Source organism: Aspergillus versicolor, assembly GCF_001890125.1.
Source record: "Aspergillus versicolor CBS 583.65 unplaced genomic scaffold ASPVEscaffold_6, whole genome shotgun sequence".
NCBI lineage: Eukaryota > Fungi > Ascomycota > Eurotiomycetes > Eurotiales > Aspergillaceae > Aspergillus > Aspergillus versicolor.
The window spans coordinates 340,454-357,137 of record NW_024467529.1 but is presented as its reverse complement, the minus strand read 5'-3'; the positions used below and the strand labels follow the sequence as shown (position 1 = coordinate 357,137).

The window sequence follows — 16,684 nt, the reverse complement described above, 5'->3', positions numbered from 1 at the left end:
GCGAGTTATATACAGCAGCAGTCGCTAAAGTGTTGGATAGTGGGATATAGGCTATAAAGTACTCTATCGTCCAAAAGATATAATCTACTCCACCGCAATGTTAATACTGGTGTGCCCCGTCGCAGGAGGATAATCCACGTAGCAGATCTTGTTATCCTCGAAGGGCCCGTAGAAGCGGCTGCGCTCGTACGGTGCAAACGGGATATCGGCTCTCAGGCGCTCGACCAGGTCCGGGTTGCTGGTGTAGTACCGACCGTACAGCAATGCGTCGTACTGGCCGGACTCGAGAACGCCCCATGAGTTGTCCTGGTTCCAGCCGCCGCCGGAGAAGAAGGGCGTGGACCCGAAGATCTCGCGGAAGCTGCTCAGGTCGACGTTTGTGAGGCCCCAGCTGCTGAGGAAGGTGTCCTTCTCTTCGTAGCTGAAGATTTGCTCGTAGCGCTGGTGTTGTTAGTTTAGGTTTGGAATGGAGAGGGACAGACATACCGGCTCGATAAAGCTCACGTAGGAGAGATTCGGGTGCGTGCGCTTGAGCTCCTTGGAGAGGTGCGACCAGGTTTCAAGACGCTGCTCACTGCGGGCCTGGTTGAAGAGGCCGAACGGCGAGAGGCGGATGGCTAGGTTCTCTTCGCCGACTGTCTTGGCCAGCTCGTCCATGAGCTCGAGGACGAAGCGGCACCGTTTCTCAGGCGAGCCGCCGTACTCGTCCGTCCGCTTGTTGATGTTCGAGCTGAGGAACTGCTCTGGGAGATATCCGTTTCCGCCGTGCAGTTCGATCCCGTCGAACCCGGCTTCCAGGGCTGCCTTGGCCGCCTGGCAGTAGTCTTCGATTGTTCGCTTGATGTGCTCGACCGTGAGCTCGATAGGGGGATGCGCAGAGTAAGGGACTTGCTCGGATGCGCCGACGGGAGGGTGCGAGTAGCATTCAGTCGGGGAGTCCCAGACGGTAGCAGAGGCGGATACAGCGGGCGAGCCGCTCATCTGGGGGATGGTGGCACGGCCTGCGTGCCAGAGCTGGGCGTAGATGTAGCCTCCCTTGCTGTGGACGGCGTCGACGACTCGTTTCCAGCCGGCGGTTTGCTGGGCGTTGAAGAGGCCGGGGACACCGGGCATTCCATTGCTCTGGAACTGTCAGCAGAGTCGCGAAGCACCGGCGACAGAACGTACCTCCAGCGACGGGGGAATGCCCTCTGAGATGATCAGTCCCCCATCGGTAGCCCGCTGGCTGTAGTAGTCGACAATCAGGTCGCCGGGATACCAGACGCGGTTGGGCTTGTCGGGGGTGCTGACGGGGCTTTCAGGCACACCGCGATTGCGGGTCATTGGGGCATGGATGACCCGGTGCTTAAGTGTGATTTTGCCATTGGCAATAGCCAGAGGCTGGAAGAGCTTCGAGTCCTGATGCGCCATGTTGAAGGAGCTGGAAGAGGGAGAATTTGGTACCGAGGCCCAGTATGGGGGAATCCGTCGTCCCATTCTCTATTTGTGCGGCGGCAGCTTCTCCTGATCCAGGATGACCTCCGTTTCCCCTCTTCGACCAGGCGGCGCAGTCTCTGGCTCATTCTCAAACGGGTGGGATAAGCCAGGCTGGGTCTTGACAGCCACTTGGGACCCAGTGAGAAGACGCCGACGAGAGTGCGGTGGATTCTAGCGCCCGTTAGGTGCCAGCGGATCGTCTTAGCGACCGGCCGTGTCTCGGATTCTGGCGAGCTCTGGGCTTTGGCTGATTCGTGTGTTCTGACTGGCATGCAACATGTGAAGGCGATAAGAGGTCAATGCAGGTGTCCTGTTGTTTACCGGGGGCCTGAAGCCCTAATATCTGCGACTGCTGATCGCCGACCCCTGCAATCTGAAGAAGAATGAGGATTCCCTGGTAAAAACTCAAATAATCCTGGACGGCCGTTGCAACACGGTAATACCCTGAATTGCAAATTACACACACAAGGTGATTCCATTCAATTATATTGCGTGGAATGTTACTTGGTCGCAGTTGACCGTCGCAGATCCAGTATACACAAAGTCGTCGCCAGAGCCTCATCAGTACGTATTTATTAGGTCCTGATCTCAGTTGGAACAGTGTTTCCGAACGAGAACTGGATTCTGAAACAATATGATACATCAGAAGCTTAGCAAGGCTGCGAACAAACAAGATGTGGTTGTCCTGCACCAATTAACCTCTCGATGATCATGCAAGGATCGTCAGCCACCCGTAGCTTCAACTGCATATTCTCTGGGTGTGGCTTTGATACTGGATTTTAACCAGTCATCAATTTTATCAAGATGCGAAACCGTCTATTGTCCCAAACTGCTATACTCAATTGAGATGTTAGAAGTGTCGCGACAGCTTTCGACCGGCACGACGCAGCTAGAAAGCCATCGCAGCATCTATCTGAACGGTAAAAGGGGCTTGACGCCATCTGATGGCCGTTCAAACCTGTTTTGGCTTTCCTATAGCCCACAATGACCCTGTCGTGGTTCGCATCGTGCATCAACCCGAATCCCAGATTAGCCCAATAGGCCGCATGAGACGTGTACACTCCGACGCTTGTCTTTCGCCCCTCTAGATCGAAAGACTCTAATTATGCAAAAACTGCGGGTCCCCGGGAAACAAGACTAGCAGCTTCACTTGCTAATGTGGGTGCACAGAAAAAGCAACCATTGACCCCTATTGTTGAGCATTCCAAGGTATCCGTATTGGCACATGATTTCGCCCCTGGTTGTTCGATATCGCAGGCTGACAGTGACTGTTCTGGTCTACGAGGAGTACTGACGCCGAGCTTCGTATTACCTGCACGCATGAGCAGCATATGGCAGATGACACTGGCAGCTGCCTTGTATACGAGGGCTGAACACGAAGGCCGTAGACGCCGTAGACAGTGTGCGGCGGAAGGTCCCGACGGGAAACGATATAAAGATGCCGTCAATTACCGCCAGGACGATCATAAATCATAATAGTCCGTTCACAGGAGATCGCCGCCATGAGTGCTCTATCAATGCCCCGCTTGAAATCGACCATCGCCGTGCTCTGCAGCCTCTGCCTACTGCTGCATTCCGTTACTGCATATCCCACCGCCGAATTTAACGCAGACGCCAGTTTGGCATTGCTGGGACGGGGGAACGTCCATGCCACGTCGATTGATCTGTCAGAGCGACCCGATGCGGATCCACTTGAGCAGCGAGATAATCAGATGCCATAGCCATGTAACCCGATTGCCTAATAGTGCATCTGGCGCCCCTTAATGGCCGAGTGGATACTGTATGTGCTTTGAAGGTCGCTTCGAGGTAACTTGCTGACCCACTCAGCTAATGAAGCAGGACGTTGACGTGAAGAGATTTCGTTTGCTAGTGGAGATCAACTACTCTGGGATTATCATGGGAAGAGAGAGTGTATTTATCATAGAGAGCGAGAATGATATGCAATGGCAGTGGAATTATTTTCCATCCTATTCTTAGTGCGGCCTCATCCGTGGTTACTGCGACGAGTATGGAGCACAGTAATTTGCAATCTTCCCTTCCGACGCCTCGCTTGGAGAGACGACCCACCGGTTGCAGGCCGGCAGACGCCATCTCCACGCCGTCGAAAGTCTTTTTCGGGGTTCTGGAACCTGTTTCGCCACGGATGCCGACGAGGCGTCCGGCATGGGTCGTCGTCTCCACTGCGGCCGTTAAGGAAAGACACACATCTTGTCCGTGATTCTCTGGTGAGTCTGCGGCGATCGCTCGCTCGCGTCATTCGCCGCATCGTAGGCGCACTGGCCAGCGCGATTACGACTTACGATCCTGGTCCGAATGAACGGAGTTTTGCCTCAAGGGGTGCGTTGGCCGGAGGTGACCGGGCTGCTGGGAATTGGAGTCTCGGCGCCAAACTGATAGAGCTGTCATCCAGCGCCCCTGACATAATGACATCCTGGTTCTTTGTGGATCTCCCTGAAGAATGGAATTGCCTTTGTCACGCAAAACTCTATTTGCCGATGGCGTCGCAGTGTCGTCTTTTTTTCCGTTCGAGGATAGAGGGCTCGTTCTCGACTGTGCCAGCCTGGTGGATCTGGGAGAGATGGCGAGCAACCGCCGGCCAGTGAGAGGCAGTGAGAGTCCAGTTTCATCCTCTGACGGCCGATCATCAGTTCTCGAAATTTGGTACGCCGCCTGTCACGGTGGAAGAACCTGGATGGGGAGTCCGACCCCCTGCACAGTTCCCGTCCTTGCCAACCCCGGAGACAATCCCAATATTCACGGACTAAGAGATTATGGAGCCGTTGTTATTCATAATGCATAGCGCAGATCTGGCTCGGGTACCCTTTATTACTTGTGAACCAGCCGAGTTTTCCAGAGGACATGGGCCTCCACTCTTTAATCCTCCCCTCGTCGCTCCTTACACTGAGATAGATTCTGACGGAGTCACCATAATGCTGGATTGAGTCCGCATCATGTCGACGAATGAACGAACTGATGTGCTGAATACTGTCAACCTTGTCACGCAATGTCTCTGCATTCCCATTGTTTCTGTCTTTATATTCCTGCGCTTTGGCATCCGTGCCTGGTATAGACAATGGGCTCGGGCCGAGGACTGTATGTTTTCTTGATTTATCTATTCGGTGATAATGCTAACTGTATAGGGACCTGCTTGTTCGCATGGGCAAGTACATTGAACACTATATCCGAACCAAGCTAACCGTCACAGCTGCTCTTCATGGGATACTGCGGCATTGCCATTGTCGGTGAGTACAGCCCTCTCCTACCATCCTACTATCAAAACAGCAACTAACATCACCAGTCGGTAACTACGGCGGAGGCTACCACTACTGGGACGTCTCAGACGAAGACCAAGTCCACTTCCGCAAGTTCTGCTACATCGCCACAGTCCTCTACTGCCCGATGGCCCTGCTCGTCAAAATCGCCCTCCTCTCAATCCTCATCCGCATCTTCGCCCCCTACAAGCGGCGCATCTACTTCATCTACGGCTTCCTCGCCGCCATCACTATCTACTACACCATCGCCGAGATTGTTAAAATCCGCATGTGCGATCCCGTCCCGGGATACTGGACCCTCGACCCCAATGCAAACTGCCTTGACCAGCGCGCCGCGCTCATCGCCGACTCGGTCATCAGCATGGTCTCTGATATACTGATCCTGACCCTGCCGCTGCCGCTGACGTGGTCGCTGCAAATGTCGAGGAATAAGAAGCTGCGCGTTGTTGGCATGCTCTCGGCCGGAGGCCTGGCTACGGCATTTAGTATTTATAGACTGGTCCTTGTCTTGCGGGATGGCAGTTCCCCGGATATGACGATTGTTTTTGTCTGCATTATTCTCTCAGGGTACGTCTAGTCTATCCACACACTGACTGATTGATTGATCTACGGGGGGGAGTGAACTAACAAGCTATGATGTTTATAGAAACGCCGAAGGTGGCATGGGCTTGATCTGCGCCTGCCTCCCCTCTCTCAACATCGTGATCAGCAAAGTGCGCAACCACAGCTACAAGTCCAACGGCTACTACGAGAACCAGAGCGCATCTGTACCTCTCAGCCGCGTCAAGGGAAGCAAAGCTGGAGTATCCATGAACCTGTCGCGGCGCGAGCCGGAGCCCCACGAGGTGAACTCGGACGAGAGCCATTTGATTTCGTATGCGGGTGCGGTGGATCGGAGCCAGACGGAGCTGGCACATGGGGGGATTCACAAGACTGTGGATGTGCAGCAGACGTATGAGGTTGTGGAGGGGGATGGGCGGCGGTATTGAACTGTGGAGAAGAAGGGCAGGGGTGATGGAATACATACAATGACAATGTACTTTCTATGTCAGCCATGTACAAATCGAGTAATAGACTTCTGTCGACTTCTGGTCTGGACTATGCAGGGTACTTCTAGACTGCCAGGATCGGGTGGGGACCACATATATGGTATGTGGGTGGCTAAATCCTTACGAGAAACCGCCTTTCGAAACCGGACTATTGGAGAAATATATTAACCTGCTTAATAAACGGATTCGATACCCCGGTCAGGCCCCCCGGCTAGTCTAGAGACAAGGAATACGAGCCGGATATAGCGCCGGGCTTGTCTGCCGTTCTTGTGCCGCGCGCGAGTCAGTCAGGCCACCACAGAGACTAGTGGCCGTTGATTCAGGCGTACTGACATAACGTGGGAACAGTGACTTGATTAACTGTTAGGAGATACATATTAATTAACTGAGGACGAAGTACTGCCGGCGTTCGGCAGGATCAATCTGAGTAATGAGTAACCACTGTCCTGGCTGTAACATGTGAGATACCTTACACTATAGAGTATAGTTTACGTTCTGTGCAGTTCGCAATAGCAGGCGAGCTGAGTTGGACAGACGGAGGTGTCAGTCTCACCCGACCAGGGCTGCCTATGACTGGGGACGGTGCCGGACTTGCGCCACAGGATTAAGTTAAGGTCGAATGTTCCTGACTCGGATTTGTTCCTGGGCTGGAGAACTTGGAGAGCGAAAGTCTACTGCGAGATAGACCGTGATGTGACAACATCATCCCATAGCTTTAACCAAAGTTTCAAGTGCGTACTGTATTTAAAGTTGGTGTGGAAATACATGAGTTTATACATTCTGTTCCTGGCGGTGTTCAGGGACAGGATTAGGGTTTGCGTTCCTGGCTGATTTTACAACTAGAATGTGAGGACCTGTGAAATCAACACTGAAAATAACAGCTACTAAGGCTATAAACAGCTGCATTTCCACTTATAACTCTTAAAGCAGTGAGTAACCACCTTTACTTCCCTATATGCTTCACACTACTATTCTGTACCTGCCAAGTGTTCTAGTCCCTCTCTGGGCCGATGTTGAATAAACACTAAATACTTACTCTCAGCAAGCTTCAGTCCCTCTCAGCTCATAACTAAATCAACACCAAAAATAGCCTCCAGTTCCAGCTGCCCCAGAGCCGACCCATCTAGTCAAGCACTCTATAAAATACTACCTTTTCCCTGCTCCTTCTTTACTTCTTCATCATCCATTCCTATTCTGACCTCCCATCCTCCCCCTGCCATAACAGTCGCGGTCCAATCCTGAAACCAGCCATTTCTTAACTCTCTACAATATTCCTATCTTAACTGTCTTTATAGCATCTCCTCCCATCCCTCTGGTTCAACCTAGTAAATACTAGTTCTAGACTAATCTAATTCTCTATAATAAGACTTAAGCTAGACTAGAATATTTCTATAGTCTTAGATAGCTCCCCCTAAACTTCAAGCCTAAGATTCTAGAGAATCTTACAGTTATTAAATAATATTAATAGAAGTAATTATACTATTAAATATAAATTTAATAGCATAGAACTAATATATAATAGATATTATATCTAATTAAATAAGAATTATATTAAGTATCTACTTCTAGAGAATTAAGCTATCTATATAAACTTTTTTAATTAAATATATAAGATCTTATAGAAGAAACTTCTTTAATTATATAATAAATACTAGTAATATTTTTATTAATATTTTAGTCTATTTACCTAGTACTATATAAATAGTAATATTTATAAATAGATATAACAGGTATATTATATTTCCTTAAACTTTATAGATAGAGGGCTAATAAGAATAATAATTTTTTAAATATATACTCCCTGCTAAGTATAAAATATCTAGATAAATAAAGATTAAGAATATACTAGATATAAATATCTTCTATATTATCTACTACTATTATTAGGTATATTTAAAGTATTTCTATTATAAAAGTATAATTATTTAATTTACTATAATCTAGCTCTAATCTACTATTACTAGAACTTAACTAGATATACTTCTTCTATAGAAAGTATCTCTATTAAATATATTACTAGATAAATATAAAAAAGACTAGACTTTCTAGAGTAACTTTTCTAAATATATATTAATAGATAATCTTCTAGTATTAATCTACTACTATAATATTAAGCTCTTTATTCTTAAGAATCTAGATAGTAAGTAGAATATTCTTTATATAATTATTAAATTCTATAATCTTAAAGATTAATTAGAAGATATTAATAGATAAAATATCTCTACTCTAGATTATAAATATATCTAATCTTTTTTTCTCTTCTTATAGAACTAAATTCTTTATATATAGTAATTATTAACTTATATATTATTTAATTAACTAGATTATCTTATTAGTCTTCTATAATAAAGCTTTTTTTAATACTATATTAACTCTAGAGTTTATATAATATTTTTAAGTTCTAAAATATAGCTAATTTCTTCTACTCTAATAAAAGCTAAAGAAGTTAGATACTTCTCTTCTTTACTATCTTAACTATATTCTATATAGCTATAAACTTTATAAGTCTTTACTAATAACTTATAATTTAAGTTAATAAGCGCTCTAAGAGCTAGACTAGAATATAAAATTTAAGAATAATATTAGCTATTATAACTACTATTAATAGACTATAAATAAAATTAACTATATATTTCCTATTATTAGACTTATTCTAGAGAAAACTCTATCTATACTAGAATAGACTATTTTTTCTATATCTAACTATTATTTCCAGGGAACTTTACTAGCTAGAAATAGTAGAGAGTATTTAGCTAATCTAGTAATATAGTTTTTAAAAAATACTACTAATTATAATTTATTAATTATAATCTTTAATATATAGTTTTTTTTTAACTATCCTAGAATAGTCTCCTACAGGTTACTAGAAGTATATTTAAAAAGAAAGATCTTCTTACTTTATCTAATCTTACTAATATATAGAAATATACTATTTATTAGTATTCTAAAGTTCTTAAACTTAGATAAGAAAAAAAAGAGCTTATAAAAAAAATATAATTTCTAACTAGTACTATAGAGAAAGCCTGGAAGCTATTTCCTTATCTTTATTAAAAATATAAAAAAGTTAAGAAAAAGCTATTCTAGCTAAGAAAAACTCTATTAAATAATATATAAGAGATAGCTTAAAAAGAATATTTCTATACTATACCTATACTTAAAGTTAATAGATAGATTAAGTAACTACTTAGCTAGTTTAATATTAGCTAATCTAATACTAATAGCTCTAAGAATAAGGATTAGGATCTTCTAATCCTAGATTATATATTTCCTAAGTAGATATAACTTATAAAGAATTTCTATAAACTAGAAATAGAGAATTTTAATAAGAATAAGCTATTTATATAATAAATTTAGGTTATTAAGAATATAGTTACTCTCTTACTACTCTATAAACTAAACCAGCAAGATAACTAAATTAACTAGAATATTAAGAATAATAAAATTAAGAAATTAGAAGAATCCTTATCTATTAAAAAATAATTATTAAAATATCTTATAGATATTTATATTATCTATTATAGTTAATTTTAATTTTTATTATCTAATTCTTCTTTATATAAATTCCCTGCTAAGTAGTAAGATTTAGTCTATTATTATCTTATTAATTCTTATCTTGCCTATATATATAATAGAATTAGCTATTTATAGCTAGCTTACTATAGTATCTTTAAGTTTACTAAAGCTACTAAATTTTTAGTATATACTATAACTATATATATATATAATATTAATATTAAACTATATTATCTTCTAATAAAACTATATCTTATTTATAGTAATACTTTATCTATAGATAGTATAGTAGAATCTATAGAATTTAGTAGTTATTCAGGTACTAATACTCCTGCTTCTTCTATAAGTCCTGAGATAGTAAATATTAACCTATACTTATTAAAGTTTTATAAACCCTAAGTTATAGACCCTCTACTATATTACTTAAAGAGATTATAACTTTAATAAGAGTATAGAAGAATACTAGTTTTATTTTAAGAATATATTTATTAGTATAATATCTACCTAGATAACTAGTCTTATATACTTTCTAGAAATATCTAATATACCTTAAACTTAACTTATAAATATTATATATAAGCTATCTATAAGTATTATAAGATACTTAAGCTACTAAAGTATAATAGCCTTATACTATTAATATTTATAATAATACTTAGCTAATATATTCTATTACTAGTAGCTTAATATAAATAGCTAAAAATAATAACTATATTTTTATATTAGTCTAGATCTTAATATAGTCTTATATCTAGTTAATTCCTAAGACTCCAGGTTCTAATATAATAGACTCTTATTAATTATAATTCTATTTAGCTAAAAATATAATTAATTACTAAAGAACTAGTACTATTAGTATAAGACTAGTTATATCTAATTAGTTTATAGTAAAGCCACCTGCTTTAATACTTCAGCATCCTAATATTAAGACATTTATTAGTTAGCACTAGGAATATTAACTTTGATCTGCTTTTACAATAATGTAATTCCCTAGCAACCTCCGTGTTTACATTGGTGTCAGGTCCGAACCCAGCACACCGCCTAATCTCCCACCAATCACAGAGGGTTTATACGGGAGGGCCTACGTAGCGGACAACGGCAATCATGCTGCAGTCAATGAGCGAGCGAATTCAAAGAAATGGATGTGATCTTTACTCAGTGTTACTCCATCTCTATTCCATTCACTGGTTCCCATATTTGGCTCTAAAACGCCAACCCGAAGGCGGTGAGGGTCACTGGAAGGCACTAATACATTTATATCCTCGTTTCTCGCACGGACCTCTTTCAAGACTGCCACATATTCGTATGACTACCAGGTTCGAGTACTTGGCGCTGAGCCCTCGGTTTTTTTGGGTGGTAATCATCCATTATCGGTAAGCTCCTCAAGTCATAAATTAGGTAATATAAGACTTGATGCGCTGGAAAAGATAATAGCACGTGTCTTACACCTCAAGGAGAGGCGGGGTCACAGTGAGGCTGACAACAACATTGTATCTGTTTGACGCTCAAAGATGGCTCTTATATTCAACATCTTTGTATCTCACTCCTGGCTGCTAGGGCATTACCCCGTTTAGTGCTAAACCCTTTGTCTCATTTATCCGTTTCAGTCAATTCCGGGGTATGATCAAAGTGATAACGAAATTCCCAGGACCATCTGGTAGAGCCAGGTCCTACCCAAACAAACCCTCACCCAACTCCATGCATTTATGGATTTCCTCATCAACACTAGATGACACGTAAATATCATTTTCTTGTGCTATGTCGCCCGCTCTGCTCCCACAACCTATCTCAAAACTGAAATTAGCCGTCCCAATACGCTGAAAACTGGCCGGGCTAATTCTCCTATCCAAAGGTTCAAGACAGATGCCATGAGCCGTAGCCAATAGTCGATCCCCTAAGATTTCCATCACAGTGACACCCAACAAAGCTACTTCAAGCTCCGGAAATCTATTGTTGACCCAGCTGTAGACAGTCGCACGGGCTCTGACGTGTTGGTTGTTTAATTCGAGTACCGATGGGAACGACCGAATATAGCGATCCTGAAAAGGCCAAACCACCTCAGTTCTCCCCTCAGAGATCGCCATTCCATTTCCTGCGGTATCCAGCATCTCTTCGCGCCATCGTTGATCGAGGTCTACCCCAACATCAAAGCGCTGCGATAAAGTATAGAAAGATGAGACTGGTCCCTGGAAAAACCCCCAACGCTGATCGTTGAACAGCCTTATGCTCAATTTTGTCAAGACTTTCACTGTGTTGGCGTCTTGTACCGCTCGCCAGAACGCTTCTCCACAAGTTGACACCACTCCGCCTGGTTGCACCATCCAGGCTTCACCTAGTCGGCAGTCGCTAGGCTGTATCACGAGCTGGCTAGCTACAGGGTACTTCGCGACTAAAGCATCCTCGAGCTGCTGCCTGAGCTCCTGAATCGTAAAATTGATGCGCGTTTCTTCCGGTGCAGATTTTCCAAGGCGAAAATCAAACACTTGCATAATACCATAAACACGGTCCTCTTCGCGGGACGTCTTTCTCGAGGTGCTACATGCGAGAAGATGGAATGGATTCTCTGTTGGGCCCAGCACTTGGGGGCGGTGGCTCTGGATTTCCCTCTTGAGACCATGACCGGCTCCGATAAATCCAAGCTCTAATGCTGTCTTTTGGATCTTTCTGAGCTTTTGATTTCGAGAGAGGCCAGTGCGTTGAGTATCGGCAATAATATGACCGATCCAATCAACTGAGTGTTGAAGATCCGGGAAAACTCTGTCAGGATCTGGAGGAGTTTTGAGCAACGGGAAAGCGTCTGGTCTAAGAAACCCCTCTTGCAATGTCCAGAGAGACGTGCACCAAGGGTCTCGAGCAAGCCTTTGGATGTGCTCATCTATCTTTTCCAGTAAGCTATCCGGAATGTCAGTAGTAGCCAGAACTTGTCCCCGTGCTATGCTTGCTCGGCTAGCGTGCAAGTAGGGTATGAAAAGACCCTCGATGCTCCAACTCAGCCATTTGTCGAACGAATTTGTGTCGAAAGATGTAAGCCAAGCGTAAACTTTGTGCGCTCGTTTGAATATCTTTCCCTGCCTGCCTATCTCACTAGCTTTCTCTCGCGAATTCGGTCTTTGATCGATGCATGCAACATCGAGCCATAGAAAATCGGTTGAGAATGGCCCGGCCTCCACACTTGCGGCTTTGATTGTGAACAGTAGCTCTTCAACAGTAAAGTGGCTCGGCCTGACACGTGGCGTTTGCCAAGGAATACCGCTTATTCGAAGGCTATCGATGCCGGAATTATCAAGATCTTTGAGCGCCCATCTTCCCCACGTATATGACAGGGCATTATATGGTGGGTTAGGCTGGCCTCCATAGGTGTTACCTGGCTCCCATGTATGTGAAGTCATGGATGGTACATGTAGGAGACGTCGAGGCCAGTCGCAGGACTCATCCCATGCGTCGGTATGCATCTTTCGAGGAAGCCGATTTCTTGGCTAAGGCTGTCGTGGACAATGTTGTTCAGTCAAGATAGCTCATATATAAATCAAAGTCGCATCCGAGCTCCCTTTGCCAGTAGACTTTCATCGAACTTGTGCTTTGCTCTCAAGACGAGGAGTTGAGCTGTTGAGCGTGGTTTTGGTGTCAGGGATCCTTGCGGGGGCATTTATAGATGTATAAGTAATTGCCCAAACCCCGCATCCGCTAATTGCTACGTAATTCAGTAGCGGCAGATCTTACCGATTGCAAAGGACTCTCACACTTCACGATTATGTGATTCGCCCCGGCCCGGGGGGGGGGGGGGTTTGCACATCAGGTATGACGAAGCCTTTGTTGCATATTTGCTATATATTTTCCTACTCACTAAATTATTGTGTATTAACACAAGCTTGTTCGTGAAAATTTGCTACAGTAAGGAAGTTGAGTTGACGACTGTCATTGGCAATCTGGAGCGCACTATACTGCCTAGAGGTGGGTTCCTAGACATGCTCGTTTTCTATCTCGTATTCAAGCAGCACAGTTTTATGTGTCCCAGGAAATATCAATCTGAGCAAATTTAAGATCTGAAATGTTTGTACTGGGTGTATAGCCAGGTGAGGGGTAGAAGAAGGGGGAAGAAAAAAAAGCAAAGACAAGGCAGCCTAATGCGCCCATCTGACAGCCAAGCCACTGTACATAGCCACGTCACCATCAATCACAGTCTTTCATGGGCGAGATAGAGTCCATTTAGTTGTCAGGTCTTTATAAGAGCCGCCCCTATGCAGCTATTTTATCCTCTATCTACTCTCTCCTCATCTAGTTAAACGGATAGCTGTGGCTGAAATCTTGTTAATCGTTAAAGAGAAGAACCCATCCTACTGAGACGATATCGACTCCATCTACTATCCGTCTCAGGCTTCAGACCCTAAAGCAAGAAGAACTGTCATGTCGGACTTGATTGGGCCCCTTGGATCTGTGATCGGCTACCTAGGCGCTGCAGCTGCAACAGAATCCTTCTTCGAACGCCTGCTCTGGCCTCAGCGGTTCTACAATGATGTCAACCCATTGGTTCTACTCAGGCTTGCATTCCTTTTACCCATGTCAGGGCCACTGCACGGAGCGGCTCTTGAGTCTCTCGGTACTTTCCGCGATAATGGATTGTACCTTGGTATGAGGCGAGGGCGCATGCTTGGAACCACATTTTATCATGATGTAAAGGTCAAATACTATCGTATTACGGGACCACATGATGTGCATGAAAGGATTGCGAAAAATTCAAGGAATGGGTTTTGGGTGCAAGTTTTAAGAGAAGTGAAATATCAAGGCCACAATGGGCGCTTGCCGGCACCTACTCCAGAAGACCCTGCGCCGAATGGAATTCTGCCATATCGAGCGATGCAACTAGTTCATCGCCTCAAGTTACATTACGCAAAAGATTTCAATCATGCCGGTCTCGATGCAATTGAGATTAGCGAGACAACTATCACCTGGAGGACGGTCGTTGGCACAGTTGTGAGCGAGTTTTCCTCTATCGTCATCGCCATTACCACAGCAGTTGCGGAGCCTTTCAGAGCTTATTGGCTATCGGGTTACATGCTAGTACCGCTAGCTTTGAAGATTTGTGCTCTGGTTACGAGCGTTCGTCGAGATTCAATCCTCGACATTGAAGAGAAGACCGAAAGTCATCCAAGTTCTGAAGACGAGCTGTACGAGCTCGACAACCTCACACATGGGTTTGCCTTAATTCAAGGCTCACCGAGCATAGTCTCTCAGTTTTGGAGGCATTATGGACATCCAAAACGAGACAGTGGAGCAGCTGGTCGAAGGGACAGGGTGAGAGAGCTCCTTTCAATTCGTTAATCCAAGTCTCTCTAAAAATGGACTTGAACCTTTCACTATTGATGTTGAGGTCACGAAGAATACAGCAATTTTTTGTCGGGCAGAAACCGAAACCTACACGGTCATTGGACCACATGAGTTTAGAGGCTATGGGCACGAGTTTGAGAAAGCATTCACCACTATTCAGGTTCCCCAGAGCACCGGACATCATAGAGTCATCTCCTACAAGTTCGGCGATTTGAAATTCGTCGTGCGCTATGAAACTGACGGATATCTGGGCGAACATTCAGGAGTTCAGACTCAAACTGTCGAGGATTCGGATCATGGGAATTTACTGAAGATGATGGAAACCCTGTCTCTTGCGCGATCCACAAGTCACTCTCGTCGTGCCCCCGACTCCAAACTAGTCATTAAAGAAGAAGGCAAACAGGTGCCGATTCAGTCAACTCTTGAAATCAAAACACGGGCATCTCGTAATCCTATTCGCATCCACGAAGTCCTCCCGCAGCTGTGGGTATCGCAAACACCCAATCTTGTCCGTGCCCACCACAATGGCGGCTTATTTGGACCGCCAGAAGTCGAAGATGTCACTCGTGAGATTACCAAATGGGAAGAAGATCATGGCAATGATCTTACGGGGTTGGCTATGCTGATTAAGAAAATCATCAGAGTGGTTAGAGACAATGGCGGGAATGCGGTTGTCAAACATGATGGTAGAAGCGGCAGCCTTGAGGTTTGGACGAGAGATGGAAAGAGGATGTTACCGGTTGATCTTTATTCGAAACTCGGTGATAAAGTGGAATCGACCCAAGCGATCGGATCAGATGCTCGAAAAACGACACTTAAAATCGGTGACGCTGTCTACAGTGTTGACATTTCGATGATACCATTTTTATCATCCTTCATTAATTTCCAACGCCTTGCCCAGCCGCAACGGACTGATTTCGTCCTCGAGGATATCCCATTGTTTGATATTGCTCTCAAGGGCCTGGAATCAGGCTATCGACAATGTTTTCGCTCTTTGCGAGGTGATATTCCTCAATACCATACTCTCTGTGAGACATATGATTATCTCGGGGTCGACGTACTTGGAGGGCAGTCTGTTGATGATATTTTCGCCGATCTGAGAGCCTGCAGAACCGACTACGAACTCGAGTATAAGCGTTATCAAATCGTGAGGGGTGATAAAACCCGAGCACGAGACGCGGCATTTCGACTTTTATTCCTGATAATACGCGGCGAATTTGGTGATGAAAAGCAAGACCCTGTCAAGGTATACAACGCTGTGCTATTTGTTGTCTCACATTCAGGTACCTTCAAACATGGCACGAGGACTGCCGTGCGAGCGGCTTTTGAGGAGCGTTTTGTAGTATCTCGTAAACAACAAAGCCAGTTGGAGCGTTGGAGGAAAAAAGATGTTACTAACCGGTCGGATGACGAAAATACAACCGAGGATGAGTTTCCGGAGCCATACCTTTCGGACGATTCTTAGGCAGTGCTATCATAGCGTTAGTCATGTTATCAATGGCCCTTTTGTATGGTGTGCGATGTTTCAACTAGTCTGAAATTAGTAACATCACATGTCTACTCAATTATCCCGCTTTCGAGACTCGATTCTTGAAGTAGTGCTGAAGTGGGGGATCGCCGAAGAACTAGCGCCTTCAGTGCGAGACTGGCTGCGTCTGATTAGTGATGAGTTTACAGCGGAACCACCCGCTTCAGCGCTTCAGCATCCTGACGTCAAGCATGGCTGCGGATGCAGCTGATCGCTGCGAGCGCTGGAGGACTCGCGCCTTCAGCGCGACCCTGGGTACGTCTGATTGGTTTACAGTGGAGCCCCGGCTTCAGCGTCTCCTAATGCCAAGGAACTATTGTTCGTAGGGATTGTCGAACTGAAACTGCTAAGGTGGACATCTCAGTAGAAATTAGAATCAGCTTGCAACGCAGGCTAGCAATCTATTAGGCAGCAGGTCATTTCACAGGCGCTCGCTTTGAGCCCCGCGCTTCAGTACTGCATATTGATCTCTGGAGGCTGGCCAAGCACTTTTTCACCAGTCGGCGATCCACTGCGGAGCG

At 44.7% G+C, this 16,684-nt stretch overlaps 6 protein-coding genes across 6 annotated transcripts; 3 read left to right on the top strand and 3 right to left on the bottom strand.

Annotated features, from left to right (window-relative positions):
* Positions 1 to 84: 84 nt before the first annotated feature.
* Positions 85 to 1,410, bottom strand: ASPVEDRAFT_84591 (alkene reductase; the record flags this gene model as incomplete). The annotated part of the gene is made up of 3 exons (XM_040817568.1): positions 85 to 441; positions 487 to 1,122; positions 1,168 to 1,410. 3 exons carry the CDS (start codon positions 1,408 to 1,410, stop codon positions 85 to 87), a joined length of 1,236 nt encoding a protein of 411 aa, XP_040668899.1.
* A 1,358-nt stretch (positions 1,411 to 2,768) lies between these two features.
* On the bottom strand, positions 2,769 to 2,948 carry ASPVEDRAFT_42648 (uncharacterized protein). The gene has a single exon (XM_040812631.1). It carries the CDS (start codon positions 2,941 to 2,943, stop codon positions 2,785 to 2,787), a length of 159 nt encoding a protein of 52 aa, XP_040668898.1. The 5' UTR covers positions 2,944 to 2,948; the 3' UTR covers positions 2,769 to 2,784.
* Positions 2,949 to 4,319: 1,371 nt separating this feature from the next.
* ASPVEDRAFT_42646 (uncharacterized protein) lies at positions 4,320 to 5,839 on the top strand. The gene is made up of 5 exons (XM_040812630.1): positions 4,320 to 4,569; positions 4,617 to 4,636; positions 4,682 to 4,718; positions 4,775 to 5,315; positions 5,395 to 5,839. Exons 1-5 carry the CDS (start codon positions 4,428 to 4,430, stop codon positions 5,735 to 5,737), a joined length of 1,083 nt encoding a protein of 360 aa, XP_040668897.1. The 5' UTR covers positions 4,320 to 4,427; the 3' UTR covers positions 5,738 to 5,839.
* A 4,885-nt stretch (positions 5,840 to 10,724) lies between these two features.
* On the bottom strand, positions 10,725 to 12,922 carry ASPVEDRAFT_42645 (uncharacterized protein). The gene has a single exon (XM_040812629.1). It carries the CDS (start codon positions 12,760 to 12,762, stop codon positions 10,981 to 10,983), a length of 1,782 nt encoding a protein of 593 aa, XP_040668896.1. The 5' UTR covers positions 12,763 to 12,922; the 3' UTR covers positions 10,725 to 10,980.
* Positions 12,923 to 13,507: 585 nt separating this feature from the next.
* ASPVEDRAFT_715243 (uncharacterized protein) lies at positions 13,508 to 14,968 on the top strand. Its single transcript, XM_040816124.1, has one exon. The coding sequence runs from the start codon at positions 13,715 to 13,717 to the stop codon at positions 14,627 to 14,629; it is 915 nt and encodes a 304-aa protein (XP_040668895.1). The 5' UTR covers positions 13,508 to 13,714; the 3' UTR covers positions 14,630 to 14,968.
* Positions 14,622 to 16,100, top strand: ASPVEDRAFT_133526 (uncharacterized protein; the record flags this gene model as incomplete). The annotated part of the gene is made up of 1 exon (XM_040807040.1): positions 14,622 to 16,100. A coding segment is annotated over one exon (1,479 nt), but the record flags the coding sequence as incomplete, so codon positions are not given.
* Positions 16,101 to 16,684: the final 584 nt, after the last annotated feature.

Bases quoted from the DNA above. Each gene is read 5' to 3' on its own strand.
- ASPVEDRAFT_715243 (XM_040816124.1), top strand. From the start codon at position 13,715: ATGTCGGACTTGATTGGGCCCCTTGGATCTGTGATCGGCTACCTAGGC.
- ASPVEDRAFT_42646 (XM_040812630.1), top strand. From the start codon at position 4,428: ATGTCGACGAATGAACGAACTGATGTGCTGAATACTGTCAACCTTGTC. The intron at 4,719-4,774 runs GTGAGTACAGCC...TAACATCACCAG, and splicing joins CTGCGGCATTGCCATTGTCG to TCGGTAACTACGGCGGAGGC. The intron at 5,316-5,394 runs GTACGTCTAGTC...TGATGTTTATAG, and splicing joins GTCTGCATTATTCTCTCAGG to AAACGCCGAAGGTGGCATGG.
- ASPVEDRAFT_42648 (XM_040812631.1), bottom strand. From the start codon at position 2,943: ATGATCGTCCTGGCGGTAATTGACGGCATCTTTATATCGTTTCCCGTC.
- ASPVEDRAFT_42645 (XM_040812629.1), bottom strand. From the start codon at position 12,762: ATGCATACCGACGCATGGGATGAGTCCTGCGACTGGCCTCGACGTCTC.